Source organism: Lonchura striata, chromosome 3, assembly GCF_050655825.1.
Source record: "Lonchura striata isolate lonStrDom1 chromosome 3, ASM5065582v1, whole genome shotgun sequence".
NCBI lineage: Eukaryota > Metazoa > Chordata > Aves > Passeriformes > Estrildidae > Lonchura > Lonchura striata.
The window spans coordinates 95,131,149-95,149,780 of NC_140705.1; the positions used below are offsets into that span (position 1 = coordinate 95,131,149).

Sequence of the window (18,632 nt, forward strand, 5' to 3'; positions counted from 1 at the left end):
GGTGATGCTAATGGTCAGGATGCTGTAGCCCTCCGGAGTTAATCTAGGAAAACTCAGGAGAACAAGAAAATAGCCTTGTTGTCCCTCTGCTGCTTCCAGTGTGACTTGAGAGGCATCTCTATGTAGCTGCTTAATATTTGTGCTGTGAAATCTCTGGTGTCTTTTTTTTTCACAAAGCAGCTCCAACAGCTCCATTGCTCACGGTAGGAATTTCGACAATTAACCCTTTGCGTGTTGGTGGTAGTATTCAGCAGGTTCTTGTTCTTCCCTTTGCTTTTGATCAGTCATGTTACTTTTCTTTGGATTTTGTTCTACTTATTTTTGTACCATGCATTAACATCTTACAGGAAATAAATGTATTGTTAAAACCTGCAAAATCCTAGTGTATGATTATGAATTATGCAGACATTTATTATTTTAAATACTAATAGTAAACCAATACATGTTTTATTATTTATTTATTACTAAAGAAAGATCCAGGCTCATAGAAAATTTGTTTTAACAAGGAATCTGTTTTATCCTGGCTTTCATTGCTGTCTGCATGTATATGCAATATGACTATTGAATGTTGCACCAGATTTATTAGCTTCTGTGAGATCTTTGCTGTGCTTCTTTCCAAACACTTAAATAGCTGCATTTTTCTTATCAATACTCTTATGACCAAGTAGGCATATATTTCTTTATACTTCTGAAGCGCTTCAGAAAAATCCCAATGCTTTACCTCACAAAAAATTATAAGGAAAATACTTTATCTCATGATCATACAAAAAAGAGAGGATAAAACAGGTAATGCACATAAATGATTATGCCAAGTCTTAGAAATCTAAGGTTTGTATTTGTGGAAAAGAGCTCACTGAGGAATTATGGAGAACTTGAGTGATTACAACAATTTTAAAGAGCTATTTTACTCTCAAATAAATGCCCTTTTTCTTCTTTTATGTGAGCAAATTGAATATAACCAGGGAGCTGTTCATATTGTTGGCCTAGATAGCACTAAGTAATTAGGAAATAGTCTCTTTTTATTTCAGCTTCTCTTGCAGAGCTGACACTAGTTTGGGATATAGAGTGGATTCCCTCCTTTCTGTAATCACTTGCAGAGATACATAGGAAGTTTCATTTTGTTTCCCCTGTGGAAACCTGTTGGCAATGTTAAAGGAGTACCATCATCTGAAGGAAATGTAGTTGCAAATAATTGAATAGAACCAGTGAGTCTATACAGAGCTTTTACTAGTGGTGATGATGCAAGTGAGAGACAAAATTCATCTTGATTCTGGGCCATGATAAACTTCTCAGAATTTGATGTCTTTTTTTTTTTTTTTTAATTCTATCTTGTAAGTAAAGTGGTTCAGTCTGATTGCATGAAGTGATAAATGTGACCCCAATGCTTTCAAAAACCTGCTTTGAAAAACATCTGGATTTTTTCAACAGCAGAAAAACTATTAAAAAAAATTATTGAAAACAGCTAGGAAACCAGCTTCCCTCTCCAGCAAAAATAAAGGAATTAATGAAGGACGAAATATGAGTAGAAAACTAAAGAGAATAATTCTGGGGGGTTTGCCTGCACAGGGCTGTTGCTACTCTCAGGTGACCCAAAGGGGTCAAGAAAAATTGTATAAGTAGTGTCAGCAGTAGTTTTGTGAGATATGTCTACATTTGTCTGTTATTTTTGGAAAGTGTGTTCTAGTCAGTTAGTCAGAGTTTCTCTTTGCCAGGCATTCCATCAATATTTTAGGTGCTTGCTATCTGCCCCAACCAATGCATTCACTGCTGGTTTCAGTGGGTAAGAGAGCAACAGCCAAAAGATGAGAGTTAGGACAAAGAACCCTGTGAAACAGCATGAATTTTAAAGCATAGATTTCCAGAGTTATGCAAATCTAGAAAATTAAAATGAGAGGGTTCCACTGGCCTTGGCAACAGTTACATTAGTTCTCATGAGTGAAAGCAGGTTTGTGTTTGTGGAGCAATTTCAAGGCAAGTGAGTTTCTTTCAGGTGGGGAACTGGCAATTTAGCTGGTTGGCACGGACTGCAGCACTTCCTAATGCAAGGTGGTAGTATTGATTTTGGATCTAGAAGTGAGGTCCAGGAATTTGTGTTCCTGAAAAATATCCCAAGATGCTACAGAAAAGAGTACAGCTATATAGCCTTATGCCTTTTCCAGTTCCCAGTGGGTTTCCTTCCCTAGAGCATCTCAGGCTTTCCCTGAAAACTGAGGTAAACACAGGATTCCTCCAGGCTTTCTCTCAGAGAGTGTCTATAGCCACAGTGTGTGTGCACACTCACTGTTAGAACCTCCCTGCTGCCCTAAGCCTTGCTCCAGAGGGGCTCTGCTTGAAGCTGCAATGCCTTCCTGAGCCATTTTAATGATTGCTTTCCTCTGATAAGTAACTCTCTGGAGATGAGCTGGTTAGCAATGCTCTATTTCTGCCCGAAGAAGAGACAAGAAATGAAATGATATTTCAGCTGAAACAGGCTTGTTGCTCACAAGCATTGTTTCCACATCTTCCTCCCGAGGTGGTCAGAGCTGGTGCAGCCCATTGTTTTGAGTTCTCCAGGTGTTCAGCAGCCTTGCTGCCCATGGCAGCACCAAGTGAGTCAGACAGGATAGGCTGAACAGGCTTTTCATCTTCATTCATATCCTGGCTGGTAGGAGTGGCTGAAAAAGACAATGTGATAAGAAAGTGGTTTAAACATATATTCTTTAAAAATTTCCAGGTGGTGGAAGTCCAGACAGGCAGGGGTTTTGTCAGGCAATGACATCCAGCCTCCTCTGCAGCTGCAGCACTCACTTTGAGCTGAGAAGTTTGGGGTTCTGCCATTGCTGGCCTGATCAGAAGGATCTTCTAGAACCTGCAACGCTTTGTTAGGTCCTTGCTTTCATTTTCTAGCATAAAAAATAACCACACACAGTTCTGTCCTCATATTCAACACCACCTTTGAATTCACACCCCTTTTTCCGTGGTTTATGGCAGATGGCAACCATATCCTCTGTCTCAGCTTTCATTCTGCTGCATCAAACAAACTGTGCTCTGGCAACCTCCTAAAACAGACTGTTCTTTTCCTTGGCTGTGCTGACAAACCTTCTCTAGGCACGCTGGATTAGCTGCTGCTCGCTGAAGAAAGGTGCTCACAGCAATATGTGATCTCTCAAGAAGATGGCCAGGCCTGCTGGCACGAACACTTCACCTCCCTGCCACAACTCTCCAGTTGCACATCCCAAGATAAGTGTTGCATTTTTGTGCCTTTGCTGCATATTGGTGATGATGCCCCTTGTGTAACTGCCTTGCATCCTTTGGTTCCTCAGTTACTTCCATACAATGATCCCACACCTCAGTCTTGTATCAGTTCAGTCCTTTCTAACAGCAATTCTTTCCTTTTTGCTTTTTCATCTCATCAGTTTGACTTTAATTTTTTTTTCCCAAAAAAACATTAAAGGAAAACATGAAACAAATATTAGTTCCAAGGATAACATCCCAGGATGTCACCAGTAGACTCCCTCAGCTCAGTACTTTGCATTTAACACTGCTTAACACCGTTTCCCCTCGGGGCCTGTGCTTTACCTTCGTTGAAGTTCTCCTAAATTCCAGTCTTCTCCAGAAGAACTGCTAATAATTTCCATTCCAGGCTCTTCACTCAAGTCTGTAATTCAGTGTCAGCAATAAAACATTTCCTTTGCCCTGAGCACAGAGCATCTCAAAAAAGGCAAACACCGCCTGCTAGTACAAAGCTCACATTTCATCTTGCTTACATGCTTGTCTTTATAAAAAGAGTTTGAACCTAAGTAGCCTTGAGGGGAAAGTAGCAGGTCTGCATTTTCCTGAAATATTTTCTCTTTGTCTTTTCCAAGGTATGGAACGTTTCAAGAAGTGGAAGTACTTCCTACATTTTTTGTAGCCATCTGGTATCACGTTTACTCTCATAACTGCAATTCACTGCTCTCCTTCTTTCAGTTTTGGAGTCTCTGGGAGCTGAGAGAATTTGCAATTCTTGACCTTTCCAGCACTTCACTTGAGAAAATTTCCACTTGCCACTCCTGTTATTTGTCCTGCCCCCAACCCTTTTAATATCATCACTGAAAAAATAACACCAAAAGCCTGATTGTAAACATCAGTAATGTTTATTTAACAGTGACTCACGTGGAGCACAAAAACATAGCAGGACTTGGCTGAGATTTTACCCAGGTCCAATTTCACTCCTGCAGCTTGGGCTGGAACACGCAGGTGGGTTTATTCCCCGGAGAGTGCCAATCTTCTGCGACTTAGATCCTCATGAGATTTCACAGCATGGGACGAGCGCTCTTTGAAAATCCTTCCTGCGAGTTCTTCAACCAGGCTACTGAGACAGCTGGGGAGTCCCGACGCCTGCGCCGAGTGCTGAAACGTGCCAGTGGTGCCGCGTGGCCTCCGGCCCGGTCCCTGCCGATTCCTGCCCGGTCCCGGCCCGGTCCCATTCCCGGCCCGGTCCCATTCCCGGCCCGGTCCCATTCCCGGCCCTATTCCTGCCCGGTGCCGGCCCGGTCCCATTCCCGGCCCGGTCCCTGCCCGGTCCCATTCCCGGCCCTATTCCTGCCCGGTGCCGGCCCGGTCCCATTCCCGGCCCGGTCCCTGCCCGGTCCCACTCCCGCCCCGCTCCCGCCGGTCCCACGCGCGCTCCACGCGGCGCGGGGGGCGTGGCCTGCCCGCGGGGCGTGGCGCGCCGGCCGCCTATTGGCCGGAGGTGGAGGCAGGGGCGTGGCCTGCCCGCGGGGCGTGGCGCGCCGGCCGCCTATTGGCCGGAGGTGGAGGCAGGGGCGTGGCCCCCGCGCTGGGCGGGGCCCGGGCCTCGCTGCGCTGCGGCGGGGGCGGGCGGCGCTCGGCCGGGAGCAGGTAGGGCCGGGCCGGGGGTGCCGCTTCCCGGAGCCCTCCGGGTGCTTTCCCGGTGCTTTCCGAGCGCTCTCCCGGCGCTTCCCATCCTCCCTCGGCGCGTAGTGGGGGGCGGGGTGGCGGTGCAGGGACCGCCGCAGCGGGCGGGCCGCGGCCGGCCCGGCCCCCCCATCCGCCCGGCTGCGGCGCACGGGCCGGGGGCGGGCGCGGCCCGGGGCGGCGGCACCACGGCGGTGTCCCCGCATGTCCCCGCGGCGGCGTCACCCCGTGTCACCGCGGCCACCCGGAGCCCCCCGGGTCCGGGGGTGCGCCCCGGGAGAGCGGGGCTTGCCCGGGCGCTGCGAGCCCCGGGGCAGGGCCAGCCCGGGCTGCGGGAGCTGAGCCCCGGCACCGCCCGCTTGTCCCAGCGCCCGTCCGGCGGGGGTCACCGGGGCGCGGGTCGGGGCGGCTTTCTTATGAGGAGGGACTGCGGGAGCTGGGCCTGTGCAGTCCGGAGAAGAGAAGACAGATGGGATCTCGTTAGTGCATATAAATATCCCCAAGGCAGGTGCCAAGGGGACGGTGCCAGGCTCGTTTCAGTGGTGCCCAGCGACAGGACGAGGAGCGGTGTCTGTAAACTGAAACACAAGAAGTTCTACCTCAGCATGAGGAAGAATTTCTTTACACTGAGGGTGGCAGGGCACTGGCACAGCTGCTCAGGGAGGCCGTGGAGTCTCCATCCCTGGAGACATTCAGAGCCCACCTGGACATGCTCCTGTGCCACTGCTCCAGGTGACCCTGCCCGGGCAGAGGGGCTGGAATGGAGGATTTTCTGAGATCCCTTCCAACTCTTTAACAGTTCATTGAATCTGTGAAAACACTGCCATGTTGCAAAAGGGCCCTGCCCACCACCCAAATCTTGGGTTTACCTATGTGTGTGTAGCATGTCTACCACCCGTGCTGTAAATGTTCTGAAGTGGGCAGCTGATGTATGTGCAAGAAACTTGTTCTCTGAACTCAGTTATTCTTGAGCACATCTAAGTACATGATAAGGAGTCCATTATACATAGTTGTTGTCAAAAATAGCATCACATTTGTGACAGGTTCAACTATCAAACCCAGAACAGCTGTATATTATAGCTTGAAGTGCAGGTTTTTACAGCACTTGCAGAAAAGCTTTGTGCTTTAACACAGATTACAAACTAGAGTACAAGAAGAAGTTGGATCCTTTATTATGTAACTTTTTTCAGTATGTATCTGCAGAGCTACCATGCATTCCTATGTAATGTGTGGATATCAAGAAATGTAGTTGCTGTTCAGTTTTGCTAACAAAAGGGTGTGTGCATCTGATGACTCTTAGAAGTTTTTTTCCCCTGATATTTCTGCTTTTCCATTTTCAGATATAATTCACTTGGAAGAACGTATGGCTGGCAAATAGTAAGTATGATACTCTCTGCTGTGCTAAACTGCTTAGTGGTAGTTTGGCAATGCTGTGAACTGAAGTAGTCTGTCTTTTCTTTCATGTACTTTCTTTAATAGTTTGTGCTCTCAACTTTTACTAACACAGGAAAGTCACTGCTCTTTTGGAAGGCCTCCCATTCCATTGCATCAGGACTTTGCAGCTGAATCTTGGTGGGAAACATATCTTGGGTATTGTTACTACCTCAAGCAGTTTTGTTTTTGCGTACAACAGAACTCATTATGAGGATGGCATAGGGGTTGCCTTTTCAAGTCCTTTGAAATAGTTTTGAGCCTTTCCCTTTGCCTTTCCAGCTGTGTGTGTGGTGTTAGCTGGCTGGGAAGCTCTCACAGCTGGGCTGGCAGCCCCTGGAGGTGGTTGTGGATGTGGAACTGTCTTGACATGGTGTACTTCGGTGCTGTGTGGTGACATGTGCCACGTTCTAAGGCTAGATGAAAACCCTGCAGTGTCAGGGTGGGCACAGTGCCACTGGAGGTGCTGGCACTCCTGTGGACATGTAGATTCATTCTTTATGGAGTTGGGTCAGCATTGTAGCCCTTGGGACCTGGTGCTGCCTACCTGACAGCACGGCTTGTTTCCCTGCCTGCTTTGCTTTGGCAGAACACAGATGGTGTTCTTGTCTGTGGCCCTGCAGAATAAAAGATGCCCTGGATACTTGCACAGGTTGTGTTCTGTTTGGTATGCTTTCCTGTGTGCCATAAACACTCTTTTCTTGTATTATTTTTGAAATGGCTCAGTTGATTTCAAGTTGCAACAACTTATGTTGTCCTACTTCACAAAATCTCACCTTTTCCTGTTAACACCTGCTCAATCAGGTCTGGCTACTTTTCACTGTGTTCCTTTTGTTCCCTCTGTGCAGGGCTGTGCAAAAAGCTTTTAATTTCTATTGTGTATTATTCCAGCTTAAGAGGCTCAGCTAATATGTCTTCTATACTCATGCATATTACTTGTTCTTTTGTGCATTTCGTGAGAGCTCAAAGGTGCTGCCTGTGAGAAACTTGTGGATTCATGTGTCTCACAAAGCTTTGTTTTGTTTTGCTGTAGCTTCTGAAGAAATATCAGATTGTAGCAGATTTATTTCACTGTTGCCCTTTAAAGGCAATTTAATTAGGTATTTGCAGTTTAAGGGACTTCCTAGTCCTTCACACAAGAAAGCTGTCATCTTTATGATGGCTATTAAGCCCTTGAAATATAAACTCATAGCTTTTCCTGACTGTAAGAAAATATTAATTGAAATAATTAGAGATATTTTTGGCCCTGTTGAATAAAAGAACACATAAGCCAATGAAATTTGATAATGCTATGGGAAAAAATAGTCGTGTCCTTCCAGTGGCCTCCTCCTTGATCTTCATGCCAGAACATGAATTTGTACAGCTGTATAAGACTAAGGAAATAAAGTAGTTGGGAGAAAAATGAGCATTTTTCACATGGATCTTTATTTCCAGCTTGAGCACAAGGTGAACTGTGTATGATGGGCAAGAAGAGGAGGCTTTAATTTATTTACTTCAAGATTAGCATCTGCTAATGCTAAAATGTTTTTTATATTAGCATGTAGATTGTGAGGTCCCAAGCAGTTGACAGATTTATTTGGGGAAATATCAGACTAAATCTACTCATATAGCTTGTTGTGTGTTAGATACAAAAACTAAAATAATTCTTCTTTTATTTTTTCATATTTGCTTGGGTGTAAATTAAATGTAATAAAAACAAACATTCCTTTAAGCTCCATAGCTTCTTTCTGTCAAGCAGGCTGGCTAAACAAATTCCCAAGAAAAGTACTGTATAGCAATCTCCAGAATAAATAGGTAGGTTGCTTAGTAGAAATGTTGCTTTTACCCTAAGTGTTTAATAATGATCATTCAAGATGCAGAATTTAAATTTTTCTACTGTGAGGTGTAGCCTCTGATGATGCAATCATGTCTGTATGTCTGTTTCTGTTACGAATAATGATTTTTTTTTTGTCATTCATTAATGAATTTGCCTGATAAACTGTCTTACAAGTGGTAACCAGCTTTCCTCTGATGTCAACCGGTGAAGCATAACTAGGATGTGACTTGGGCTGGTTGTTAGATTTTGTCACTATAACTCTACAGCCATTTAGTCTTGATTCTCTCTGCTAGATTGCTGTAAGGCCTGGGAAGTTGACTGGAAGCAGCAGGAGGGTGAAGGTTCCAAGGCTGTGGTAAGTGTGCTATTTTAAACCATCCAGGAGAGGAGCTGGGAATGGAGCTGATACGGAATCGTGAGTCCAGGAGTGAGTCACTCAGGGATGAATTGTCTGCTGCTGTGTGTGGGAAGATAAAAGAGCTGAGATTTTAAAAAGAGGAGGCAGCAGTAGCTGGCAGCATGTTCTTGTTCATGGGTGAAGGGAGGGAATGTGCATGCAGAGTATGAGGGCAGGTACTTGATGCTTCATGTGTTCTTAAAGCTGTGAAACACACTAATCCATTTATCCTCAGTGTGTGTTTGCTAATTAGAGCATTAATATTTTCCTTATTGCTCAAGTATGAAACCGGGGAGAAATACGATGTTTTCCATTAGTTATGTGCCAGTTTAGTGGTGGAAGTCAAAACTAGAAGTTGGCTAACCTTGACACCATACTCTACAAGCTGTGTTAATAGTTTGTAAAAATGTAATGGCAGTAATTGTTTACAAGTCTAAGATTATAGTCTCATTGGCTCATTATATTTTATTATGATAGAACCAATCCAGAGTATTTCAAATGAAGTTATTTATTGACTTTTTTTTCCTCCTAAAGTGGCTGTTTAGAAGATGACCATAGAGGATCTTCCAGAACCTTCCTTCGAAGGAGATTCCCTCATTGAAAGAGAACAATTCTTATTCCCAAACTCTGAAACATCTGTTACTTTTTCTGTTGCTGCAGCACCAATGCCTTCAGACTGTGGTATGTACTTTAAACAGGAAATGAATTTGTGATCAGCAGAGAATAAATTTGAATACTAAATTTTAATAAAAGCTATAAACTCTTAATTATTTCTTTTCTTACTAAATGGATTCTCTGTTAAATGAAATGAAGGATGAAGACCCATGCTTTTTCCATTTTTCTTACTGCATACACTATAAATTATATCTTTTCCTTTGTACAGTTCTGTGCATGTGACATTTGTACTTCTTTCACATCTCAGTGCAGAATTGGATATTGGGTTAAGATATAAAATTGGAGTAAGTAAAGGAAGTTAATCTACTCACATTTAAAACCTCTAGAGTCACCCTTTTTCTTGTGCTTTAGTATGTAAATGATGTACTAGAAGAGGATATTTCTGTTGGAAGTGTATGTTTTTGTGGTGGTAAGGACTGTAAAGTGAATGTTAGAAAATGATACCTAGTTTCAGTGATCAGCTGTCAGAATAATGTTTGTCTTCAGTAACTGTCTTCACATGTATAAATTATAATAAAATTTATAACAGTATATAATGTGTTAAAATATCACTATAGGTAAGGACCTTCACTGATAGTTGTACTTAAAATGCCTTTCAATGTTGCAGAAGATACTAATAGCATCTATATACTCTAAAAGTCATTCCTTCCACCTCTGTGTTTCCCTTGCATTGATTAGAGCAGTCAGCTGTATTCAGGAAATACAAATACATGTAATGTTCTGTCTTTGACAGACTCAGCATTCTCAAGACCCATTTTATAAGTTAGCTCATGTTGGGAATGTAAGTGTTCCATATGATATATTTCAGTGCATGAAGGTGTCTTTATATGCTTTAGCCCTGTAATCATCACTTGTCTCTCCCAGTCTGCTCTAAGTACTGCCATGATTTATTCAATTCTACTTTCTTATCCCTTAGGTAAAGTTTCCATTTGCCCTCTTTAAACATTGTTTTGTTGTGGTTCTAATAACCCTCTGGTAACCCACTGCTATACTATTAACTCTATAAACCACTGCTATGTGTTCTACCTGATTTCTGCCTCCTCATTAAATGAAAAGAAAAAGAAAAATCCTTTTATAGGAGATTGCTGTCACCTGTGTAAAGTAACACTGCTGAATCTGTGTAAAGGAGATTAAACCATGGCAGAGAGAAATTCTTCATCTTTACATTCAGTGTGTTTATTTTTCCTTAATGCAGTTGAGCACCATGATCAATACTTGAGAAAGTAACATTTTAAGGTATCTAGATGCCATTGCCATCCTTTCATGGGATTCATTGCTTTAACAGATTTTCTGTAGCATTGCTTTGGTTTGCAAAGACTACAGGTGATCACCTGTTAAGGACGTAGGGTGGTTGTTACTAATCCTTGATAGAGTCTCAGATTTTTACCCTACCATGCTGATTGTAACAGTTGCTTTCTGATAGATAATTTGGATCAGGTTTGTGGCTAGAAATCTTCCTGGTAAGTAAGAACTGTGAATATTATGCAGGATCATTAATTTTGTTGCCTAGTTGTTTACTTCATAGCTTTCAGCTGTAGATCAACTATGGTTTATGTGGAAGATAAATATTAGTGGATAAATCAGTAGATGTATGTTGACGCATTGGATGTAGGGAAGAAGCACACTTCATGTAGTGCTGGGAGATAAATGGTTTGGGTTTTTTTTATATGGTAGGTGCAAATAAAATTAATGGTAAATATCCGTGAAAGTTGTCCTCCTTTTCCATTCTTGTTGAATCCAGGCAATTGGAGTTTGAGGAGCTTCAAATTGCTTCCTGGCTATTTGCTTCCTTTCAAATAGCCAGGAAGCAAACTCAGTACATGCTTTTATCTGTTGATGCAATCTAGAGGTCAGGTATGCTGTTTTTGGGGAAAGGTTGGGATGATTCACCCAGGGCTGGTTTATGCCATGCCACACACCCAGATGGTTGATGGTGTGTGTTGTTTAACCTGTCTGTCCTGTCTGAGAGCTGTGAATCTGCAATGGATGTGAGCTCAGTTGTACATTTATTCAAAACCTGTTTAAAAGGCAACTCCCTGATAGCTGCAGCAGAGATAAAAGTTCAGTGTTTGCCATGATTCATTTGCTTATGGCAGTAGACTCTGCTTTCATTCCCTCTCCTCATAGCCACTGCTATCCAGATTCTTTCATATAATTTTCCAGAGCTGGAAGAAATTCCACAGATTAAAAATAGAGGATATGTATATACAAGCACACACACACACCTGTGGGTAATGTGACATATACTTTTATAATAAGGTGTTAAACAGTTTGTGTTGCCAGAAAGAACATGAGGCTTAAAATCTTCAAAAGTGGTTTTTTTTTTTTTTTCCTGATCTTGGTTTGGTGGCTTAATTTTTGAAGGTGTTTGTTTCCTGCAGCTGCCATCAACTGGGATTGATGCATTCATGAAATACTGAAAATAGCAGAGGTCACAGAACGCTTTCCTGATTAGAGTGTGTGTTTATATTTTAGTACGTTCTATGCAAATTGTGAGGGAAGAAGAAGGAGGATGTTTTCTCTCTGCTGTTCTTTGCCTCTGAGTTTGAAAAACTAGATGCATGTTAAACGTCAAGATTTTACATAATGACTTTTCTTTTTTAACAGAGTTTTCCTTCTTCGATCCCAATGATGCAGCATGCCAAGAAATACTCTTTGACCCCAAAACATCAGTTTCTGAATTGTTTGCTATCTTAAGGCAGTGGGTTCCACAGGTCCAGCAGAATATTGATATTATTGGGAATGAGGTGAGATACAAATGAAGATCCTTGAGTGCTCTCTATGTTAAATACTGTGTTGACAGTCAATAAAACCAGTTCATTCAGAAACAGAATTAATCATAAATGCAGATACGGTTTCTGCCTTTTAACAAGTAGTGGCTGGTCATGCCTTGTATTCCACATGTCAGATTTTATTTGGGAAAAGAAAGCTGATGGGTAGAATTCAGTACATTTGCATAGATGGTATAAACAATGTTTCTCTCAAGGCAATTGTGTTGAGACCCTTCACCTTGGTGTTTCAGTTTCCTACTTAGCAGTAATCACAAACTCAAACCCAAAAAATAGATGAAGTTACCATTAAAGCCTGACCTTAGGGGCAATATTTCCAAGGCACAAAATGTATTTCGAGTATTTCCATCCTACTTTCTTATTTTTCTCCTGGATTGCAGGTTTTTCTGGGGAAGTGTAGTGGAGATTAACCCTATCATATTATAACTGGGGGCTTCTTTCTGGGGGTGTGTGGGAGTGGGGTGGGTAATTGTTGAGAGATGAAAGAGAAGGGGAGAGCTTCATAACTTTCTCATGCAGTTAACTGTTTAACTTTTTAGCATGTTAATTATATGTTAGAAGGAGCAATATAAAGAATTTTTTAATCTGTAAATAATGAAGGTTAATTATAATGCTGTTTATTACATTTGTGTATTTTGCTCAGTTCTGTGGTTAAGACTTTTCTGGCAGGCTTCTTTGTTACTAGCCATTGCAATGAATCCAGGAGTCAATATATCTGAAGTTAAGTTAGGAAATAATAGTGATGTCAGAGATATGCCAGAGCTAAAATGTGCTCTTTTGCCTGTCAGATCATTAAAAGGGGTTGCAATGTGAATGACAGAGATGGACTGACTGATATGACCCTCCTGCATTACACTTGCAAGTCAGGGGCTCATGGCATTGGTGAGTAAAAAAAAAAAAGTCATTATAGATGTAAAAACCTAATTGACTCACATAAATTTATCCCACTGACACAGAATATTTCCTTGCAGTAGATTTTTTTTTTGTGCTTGTTTTTCTCTGTTCTAGTGGCCATGAACAAGGAAGATGCAGAACTGCAGCTGTAGCCATGGGGAGCAAGCTGAGTTAGTGGTTGTAGGTGTTACACACAGTAGTACCAGCTTAAACAGATACTTCAAGTAGCAAAGGCAGTTTCAGGCTGAGGTGCAAGCTGCAAGTTTGCTATGGTTTTTGCTGCAGTTTTTTTACAGCAGAACATTTAGGTGACTGGCTCTTCTTTTTGTTTTGTTTCTTTCACCCTGTTCATGTCAGAAGAGACTTTGTTTGCATTATTATGGTCATAAATACTGGAAATGAGAGCAAATTTAACTCTGAACATCCCTATGATCTTTTCTATGTTTTGTTACTTTTTTGTTCACCTGAGCCCACTTCTCTGAGTTTGAGAGAAGTCTGGTATAGGTCATCTTCCCTGGTGTTGGCAGATCTTTTAACACAAACTTCAACATTGTGATGTGCAATTCTTCTTCTATCAGATACTAAAACTCCTGGGTTTGATGGCTGACACAGTACTTACATTAGAGAAAAGCAGGTATACATATACATATAAACATGTATGCATTTTTTGAGGTCAAATAAATCACTAATGCATATTTTACAAAAAATACCCTGCAGGTGATGTTGAAACTGCTGTAAAATTTGCAACACAGCTTATTGATTTGGGTGCTGACAGCAGCTTGCGCAGCCGCTGGACAAATATGAATGCCTTACACTATGCTGCCTACTTTGATGTTCCAGAACTGATCAGTGTTATTTTGAAAAATGCCAAGCCAAAAGGTAAGCATAGTGACCTTTATTTCATGTAGTTGTGCATATTTTGTAGATCCTACGCTGATGTACTGTGGTCTCTAAGTCTGGTGTTCATTTATCCATTATACATAAATAATTTCTTGTTCTTTTATTCAGCCTCACTTGTTCATTTTTATTTTAAGCTATTTTTTAATGCTTTACTGTACTGTTTCCATTGCTGGTTTTTAAACTTGAGCTTTGTGCAAGATAATAGAAGTTTCAAAGAGACTGGAAAGCAAACAGGTAATGTTAAATTATTGAGAACTAATAGAATGTTTGCAGAAAACCAAAGATACAACTATTCTAGTAAAAGCTTGTGGCTTTTAAGATTGGTTACAGCTATTCTAGTAAAATCTTGTGGTTTTTAAGGTTGCTTAAACATTGAGAAATCTGTTTGAAATGTGGGGAGAAGTTTACAGGAGTAATAGGAATTTGACAGTTGCATGTGGCAAACCTGTGACTGAAGCAGTTTTGAAGTGCTCATTTTTCCCATTTGTCAGCTACGTAGAAGGTCCTGTTTAAGGAACAATTTGACTTTAGTATTTGGCATAAATGGATAACACCTTTTGGAATGATACTGTGAAAGATTGGTAACTGGAGCACTATTTATACTAGTGCACATGGAAATACAGAAATGGTTCTGATCAGAACTGTTTCTAGTTTGGTCAGGACAGCAAAACCAGTAAGGAACTTCATCATTAAAATTGTACAAATGTGAATTTGTACTACTGAATATCCTTACTGTGCTAGTTTGCAAATGTTTTTTTATCTAGGGACTCTTGTCTTAGCAGTGTGAAAAGCTGGTAGGCTTTTGGAGTACCCAGGGCTTGCTTAGCACATCTTGAATCTCCATGGAGGTAATTGCTTAGCAGTCCTGTAACTGGTGTGACTTGCTTAGGAGGTGACAAGCGTGGGTAGGTAACAAAAGACAAAATCAGACTGCACAGTAGTTAAGTCCACATCACATTTCAGTAGCCTGGCTTCCATAATTTGCATCAGGAGTTAGGTCTCCTTTCAGACCTTTGCATTCGGTGTTCGCCTCCTGTGCAGCTCCTACAGAAGGGATGGGACTTTGTTCAGATTTCCAAGGAAACCACTCTGGTTACTTAGCAGTTGGCAATTCTTGGATAAGCAGCTGATGTTTTTAATCTCAGGAAATATATAAAATTATTTGCCCTGTGACATGGAAACAATGGATAGTCTGAATTAATAGAATAATTTTAGCTCCATACTTCGTCAGGTTGTTTGTGAGCCTGGTTTGGATGCTGAACCAAACCATACTGAACTGGAGAAAAAATGGTTGTTAATATATAAATAACTTTTCAAGACAGTGGTGTGCTGACTCTGAGACACCCATTGTGAAGCACAGGTGCTTCCTTTTGATTTACTGCTAAACTGTATTTCTTTATGATATGCTGTAGTTAAATTAATACAGATTTACTCCTCAGATGTTACAGGAGAGAGCTAGTTTATCTTGTATTTTTTTAGAGGTTTTAAATACAAAAAAACTATATTATTTTCCTCTAGATAGTGGGGGTAGTTACCAGGAACATTTGATATTTGTCTTTCTGTCACCTCTACTATACCCACTTAGATCAAAGCTGTAGAACTGTTCAGAAAATCTAAGCATGAAGCTTGCAAGTCTGAGGAAGTCACACACTCAAAAAACAAAGCCACGTATCAGTTGTTTTTCAAAATAGGAATACTTGCCAGCTTGATGGCTCAGTAGCTAGTGCTACTGACCAGTATTTCTGCAAATTGGTTCCTATGTGTGCAGAGAATGTTTGGCTGTATTCTATGGAAGTTTCTATGGCTGTATACAGCTCCTCAGCTTCCCGCGGGTTTTAACCTGGTGATGTCTTCTGACCTTTTGGTGCATAAAGGGTACATCTGCATGTGTAGCTGTCATTATGACTGAGGCATGTGAATGCAGTCTTTTGTCATGTTTGTATTCAATCAGTGCAATTGCAAAACTTAAATTCTGATTGCAAATTTGTTACCTTTGATCTTTATAAATTGAGTAAATTTTATTAGTATGTATGATCTTAACATGTCTATAGAGACATATATAACTGTATTTTCTAGATTGTTGATGTTTTATTTGTTTATTTAGTGTAACTATATAAGGATGTTAATACAGTTGGGATATACTTTGTTTATGGTATTGTGAGAAGGGCTAGTGTTTCTTGGGATGGAGCCTGATACTGGAAAATATGAGGAGACTCTTCAGCCCTGAGGTGGAAAGTTTTATGTTCCTCTCTGGTATTTCAAATTGGAACATGATTGCTAATACTTGTGGTCTTTTGGCTTGTGTATTAAATCGACTGGCATTTTTAATTAACAGTCCTGTACCTAACTGATTCAAAATGACATCTCTCTTGTGTAATTTAAGAGACGAGCCTCAGACCAAACAGACATTTAAACTCCAATCTTCTAGAACAGTAATAACTTCATAGCAGATTGAAAGATATATTGGGAACAACTGATAGAAATATTCATTGTGCTAAATCATTTCCAGTCAGATGCAGTGCTCCATTTTCCAGACTATCAGTGTGAGACCCTTCAGAGTGCAATTCTTTGAAAACAAAGAATTATAACAGTCACCAGCTCTTCCTTCATTCTTGGGCATTTGCAATTAAATCAGTGTAAAGCAGATGTATAATCAGTTTTCCCCTGCCCTACTGCCTGCTCACAAAGGAAAACAACTAGTTGAAGATGCATCTCATTTTAATGTTTGACACCTTGAAGCAGTAAAATAGAAATGTTTCTGAAACATTAAAAAATTATTTTACTTGCAAACCTGAAGTTACTCACTTGTTAGTCTTGGCACAGTAGATTGGGCACCCTGAGTAGCAGCAATTTTGCAGTTAAGCCATCACTATTAAAGAATGAGTGAAAGTACATGCTCATCTTCCAGGTTGGATCGTGGTATGAAATAAACAGATGCAAATAAGGTTGATATTCTATGTAGAATTACTTATGTGCATTTGGTACATAAATGTGTCTGTGTAAATGCTAACATAAACTGTAAAAATGAATGTCCTCTCAAGGAATCTGTAGGGGGAAATGTTCATGTAACAGACTTGCATACCTCACATGTGATGTTTAATTACAGATGTGGATGCCACCTGTAGTGATTTTGATTTTGGAACAGCTTTGCATATTGCTGCATTTAACCTATGCACAGGAGCTGTCAAGTGTTTACTGGAACATGGAGCAAATCCTGCCTTTAGGGTAAGGAGTTAGGCTGTAGATTCACCAGAAGGTGAGAAAGGTACCTGGAAAAACTGAACAGTCTGTCCAGGATTTTGACTAGCTAAAAGTGTGCTTCGTGGAGTGAGAATGCCTCAGAAAAAGATATTTGCAACTCATAGTGGATGATTTTGTATGCTTTGTCCTAGTTGTGTGTTGAAGTTTGCATTTTTGTTCATTAGTTCAAATAACTTTCAAGAGGTTTTTCTGTTTGTTGTTTGAGCTTTCATTCATTAATACTCATGAGTGTCTTGCAACAGCTGAGTTCCCATGGCAGTGGGGGATCTTTTCAGAAATGGAGGAGTGCAATCTTTGCCCTCCAGAAATGCAGTGTTGTGCTTCGCAGTGAGCCTGGTGTGAGCATGAGTAACTGAGAATGCATAAACATCACCTGCTCTTTAATAACCTAATAATAGGCACAGGTTATAGTGCAAAGTGTTGCTAGTATGTGTCTAGCCACAATCTTGGGTTTTGATTGAGTTTTGTGTTTGATTTGGGTGTTTGGGGTTTTGTTGTTGTTTATGCTTTTTGGGGGAAGGGCTTGGAAGGTTTTCTTATTTTAGCAAAACCAGTATCTCTGTTCTCCATTTTCAAATGCAGGGGGTTATTTTAAATGAGAAATCATAGTTGTTTAAGGGTACTCAGAAGTAATTATTTCATGTGGCACTCTTGCTGTGAAATCTGCTGGAACATTACTGTCCACACAGTTCTTCATGATAGTCAATCTAGATCTCTTGAAAAATGGTGTGTTTCTTTTTGTCTTGTTATTCAGTGTGCATGAATGTCTCCAGTTCTCTGGCAGCTGTTATGTTTAGGAGTCTGTTGTCACAGGGAATGCTGCTTTGTAGTTGGACAAACATTCTGAGCTGGCAGAGGTGGTTGTGCCCTTGAGAAGGGAAATCCTGAGCTTCCACTTCACCTTCTCTCTGCTCCTGCTTTGTGTTGGCACAGAGGTTTTCAGGGCACCTGCTGGGCTGAACTGTGGGACTGATTTGACCAAAATAATCTCTAATGTCATGACTATAAACTTAAACTCCCCACTCAACTTTAACCCAGCTATTTCCTGTTTTTAAGGTAGTGTGATTTTTACTTACAGAGTGATGGGAGATTTTTAAAGAATGGTGGGCGTTGAACTGCTCAAACCTGCAATAAAGTTTTGACCAGAAACAGTGTGTAGAGTTGGATTATTTGGGAACAGCAGTTTAAATTCTGAGTACGGATTATACTTTTCTAGTTTTGAGATGGATTGAGAGGGGGCTCAGGAAACATTGAACTTCTAGTCTGTTTTGAAGGGACCAAAACAAACACAGTCTTACTCTGCATCTTTCCTTCTGGTAATGTCTGAGTCCAGGGGCTCAGCTGAGACAAATTTGGAAGACTGAGAAGATTATTTTGCTGCAAACATTGTGAAAATGGGCAGACAGCCAAAGCTCCACACCAATGGCTTTGCTAAAGAATGGAGGTAGAACTGGTCCCTGGGGCAGCCTGACAGTACCTGCTGTCTGAGCAGCTGGCCTGGAGTTGAGGTTAACTGCAGGGGAGCTGGTGCTCCAGCAATTTATCCTGTCATGTAGGACATGCAGGGAAT

At 41.3% G+C, this 18,632-nt stretch overlaps 1 protein-coding gene across 6 annotated transcripts in view; it reads left to right on the forward strand.

The window, feature by feature from the left end:
- The first annotated feature begins 4,744 nt into the window (after positions 1-4,744).
- Positions 4,745-18,632, forward strand: part of CLIP4 (CAP-Gly domain containing linker protein family member 4) — a 31,458-nt gene continuing 17,570 nt past the window's right edge. The window contains exons 1-8 of one of the 6 annotated variants that reach the window (XM_021534873.4): positions 4,745-4,863; positions 6,240-6,276; positions 8,440-8,573; positions 9,078-9,224; positions 11,826-11,965; positions 12,796-12,889; positions 13,619-13,780; positions 16,908-17,026. In XM_021534873.4, coding sequence (XP_021390548.2) covers positions 9,092-9,224; positions 11,826-11,965; positions 12,796-12,889; positions 13,619-13,780; positions 16,908-17,026 — 648 coding nt within the window. In that variant the 5' untranslated portion in view covers positions 4,745-4,863; positions 6,240-6,276; positions 8,440-8,573; positions 9,078-9,091. Of the gene's footprint in view, positions 4,864-5,378; positions 5,404-5,533; positions 6,089-6,239; positions 6,277-8,439; positions 8,574-9,077; positions 9,225-11,825; positions 11,966-12,795; positions 12,890-13,618; positions 13,781-16,907; positions 17,027-18,632 lie in introns of those variants that run through there. The other 5 variants (XM_021534872.4, XM_085575799.1, XM_085575797.1 and 2 more) reach the window with 5 other exon arrangements.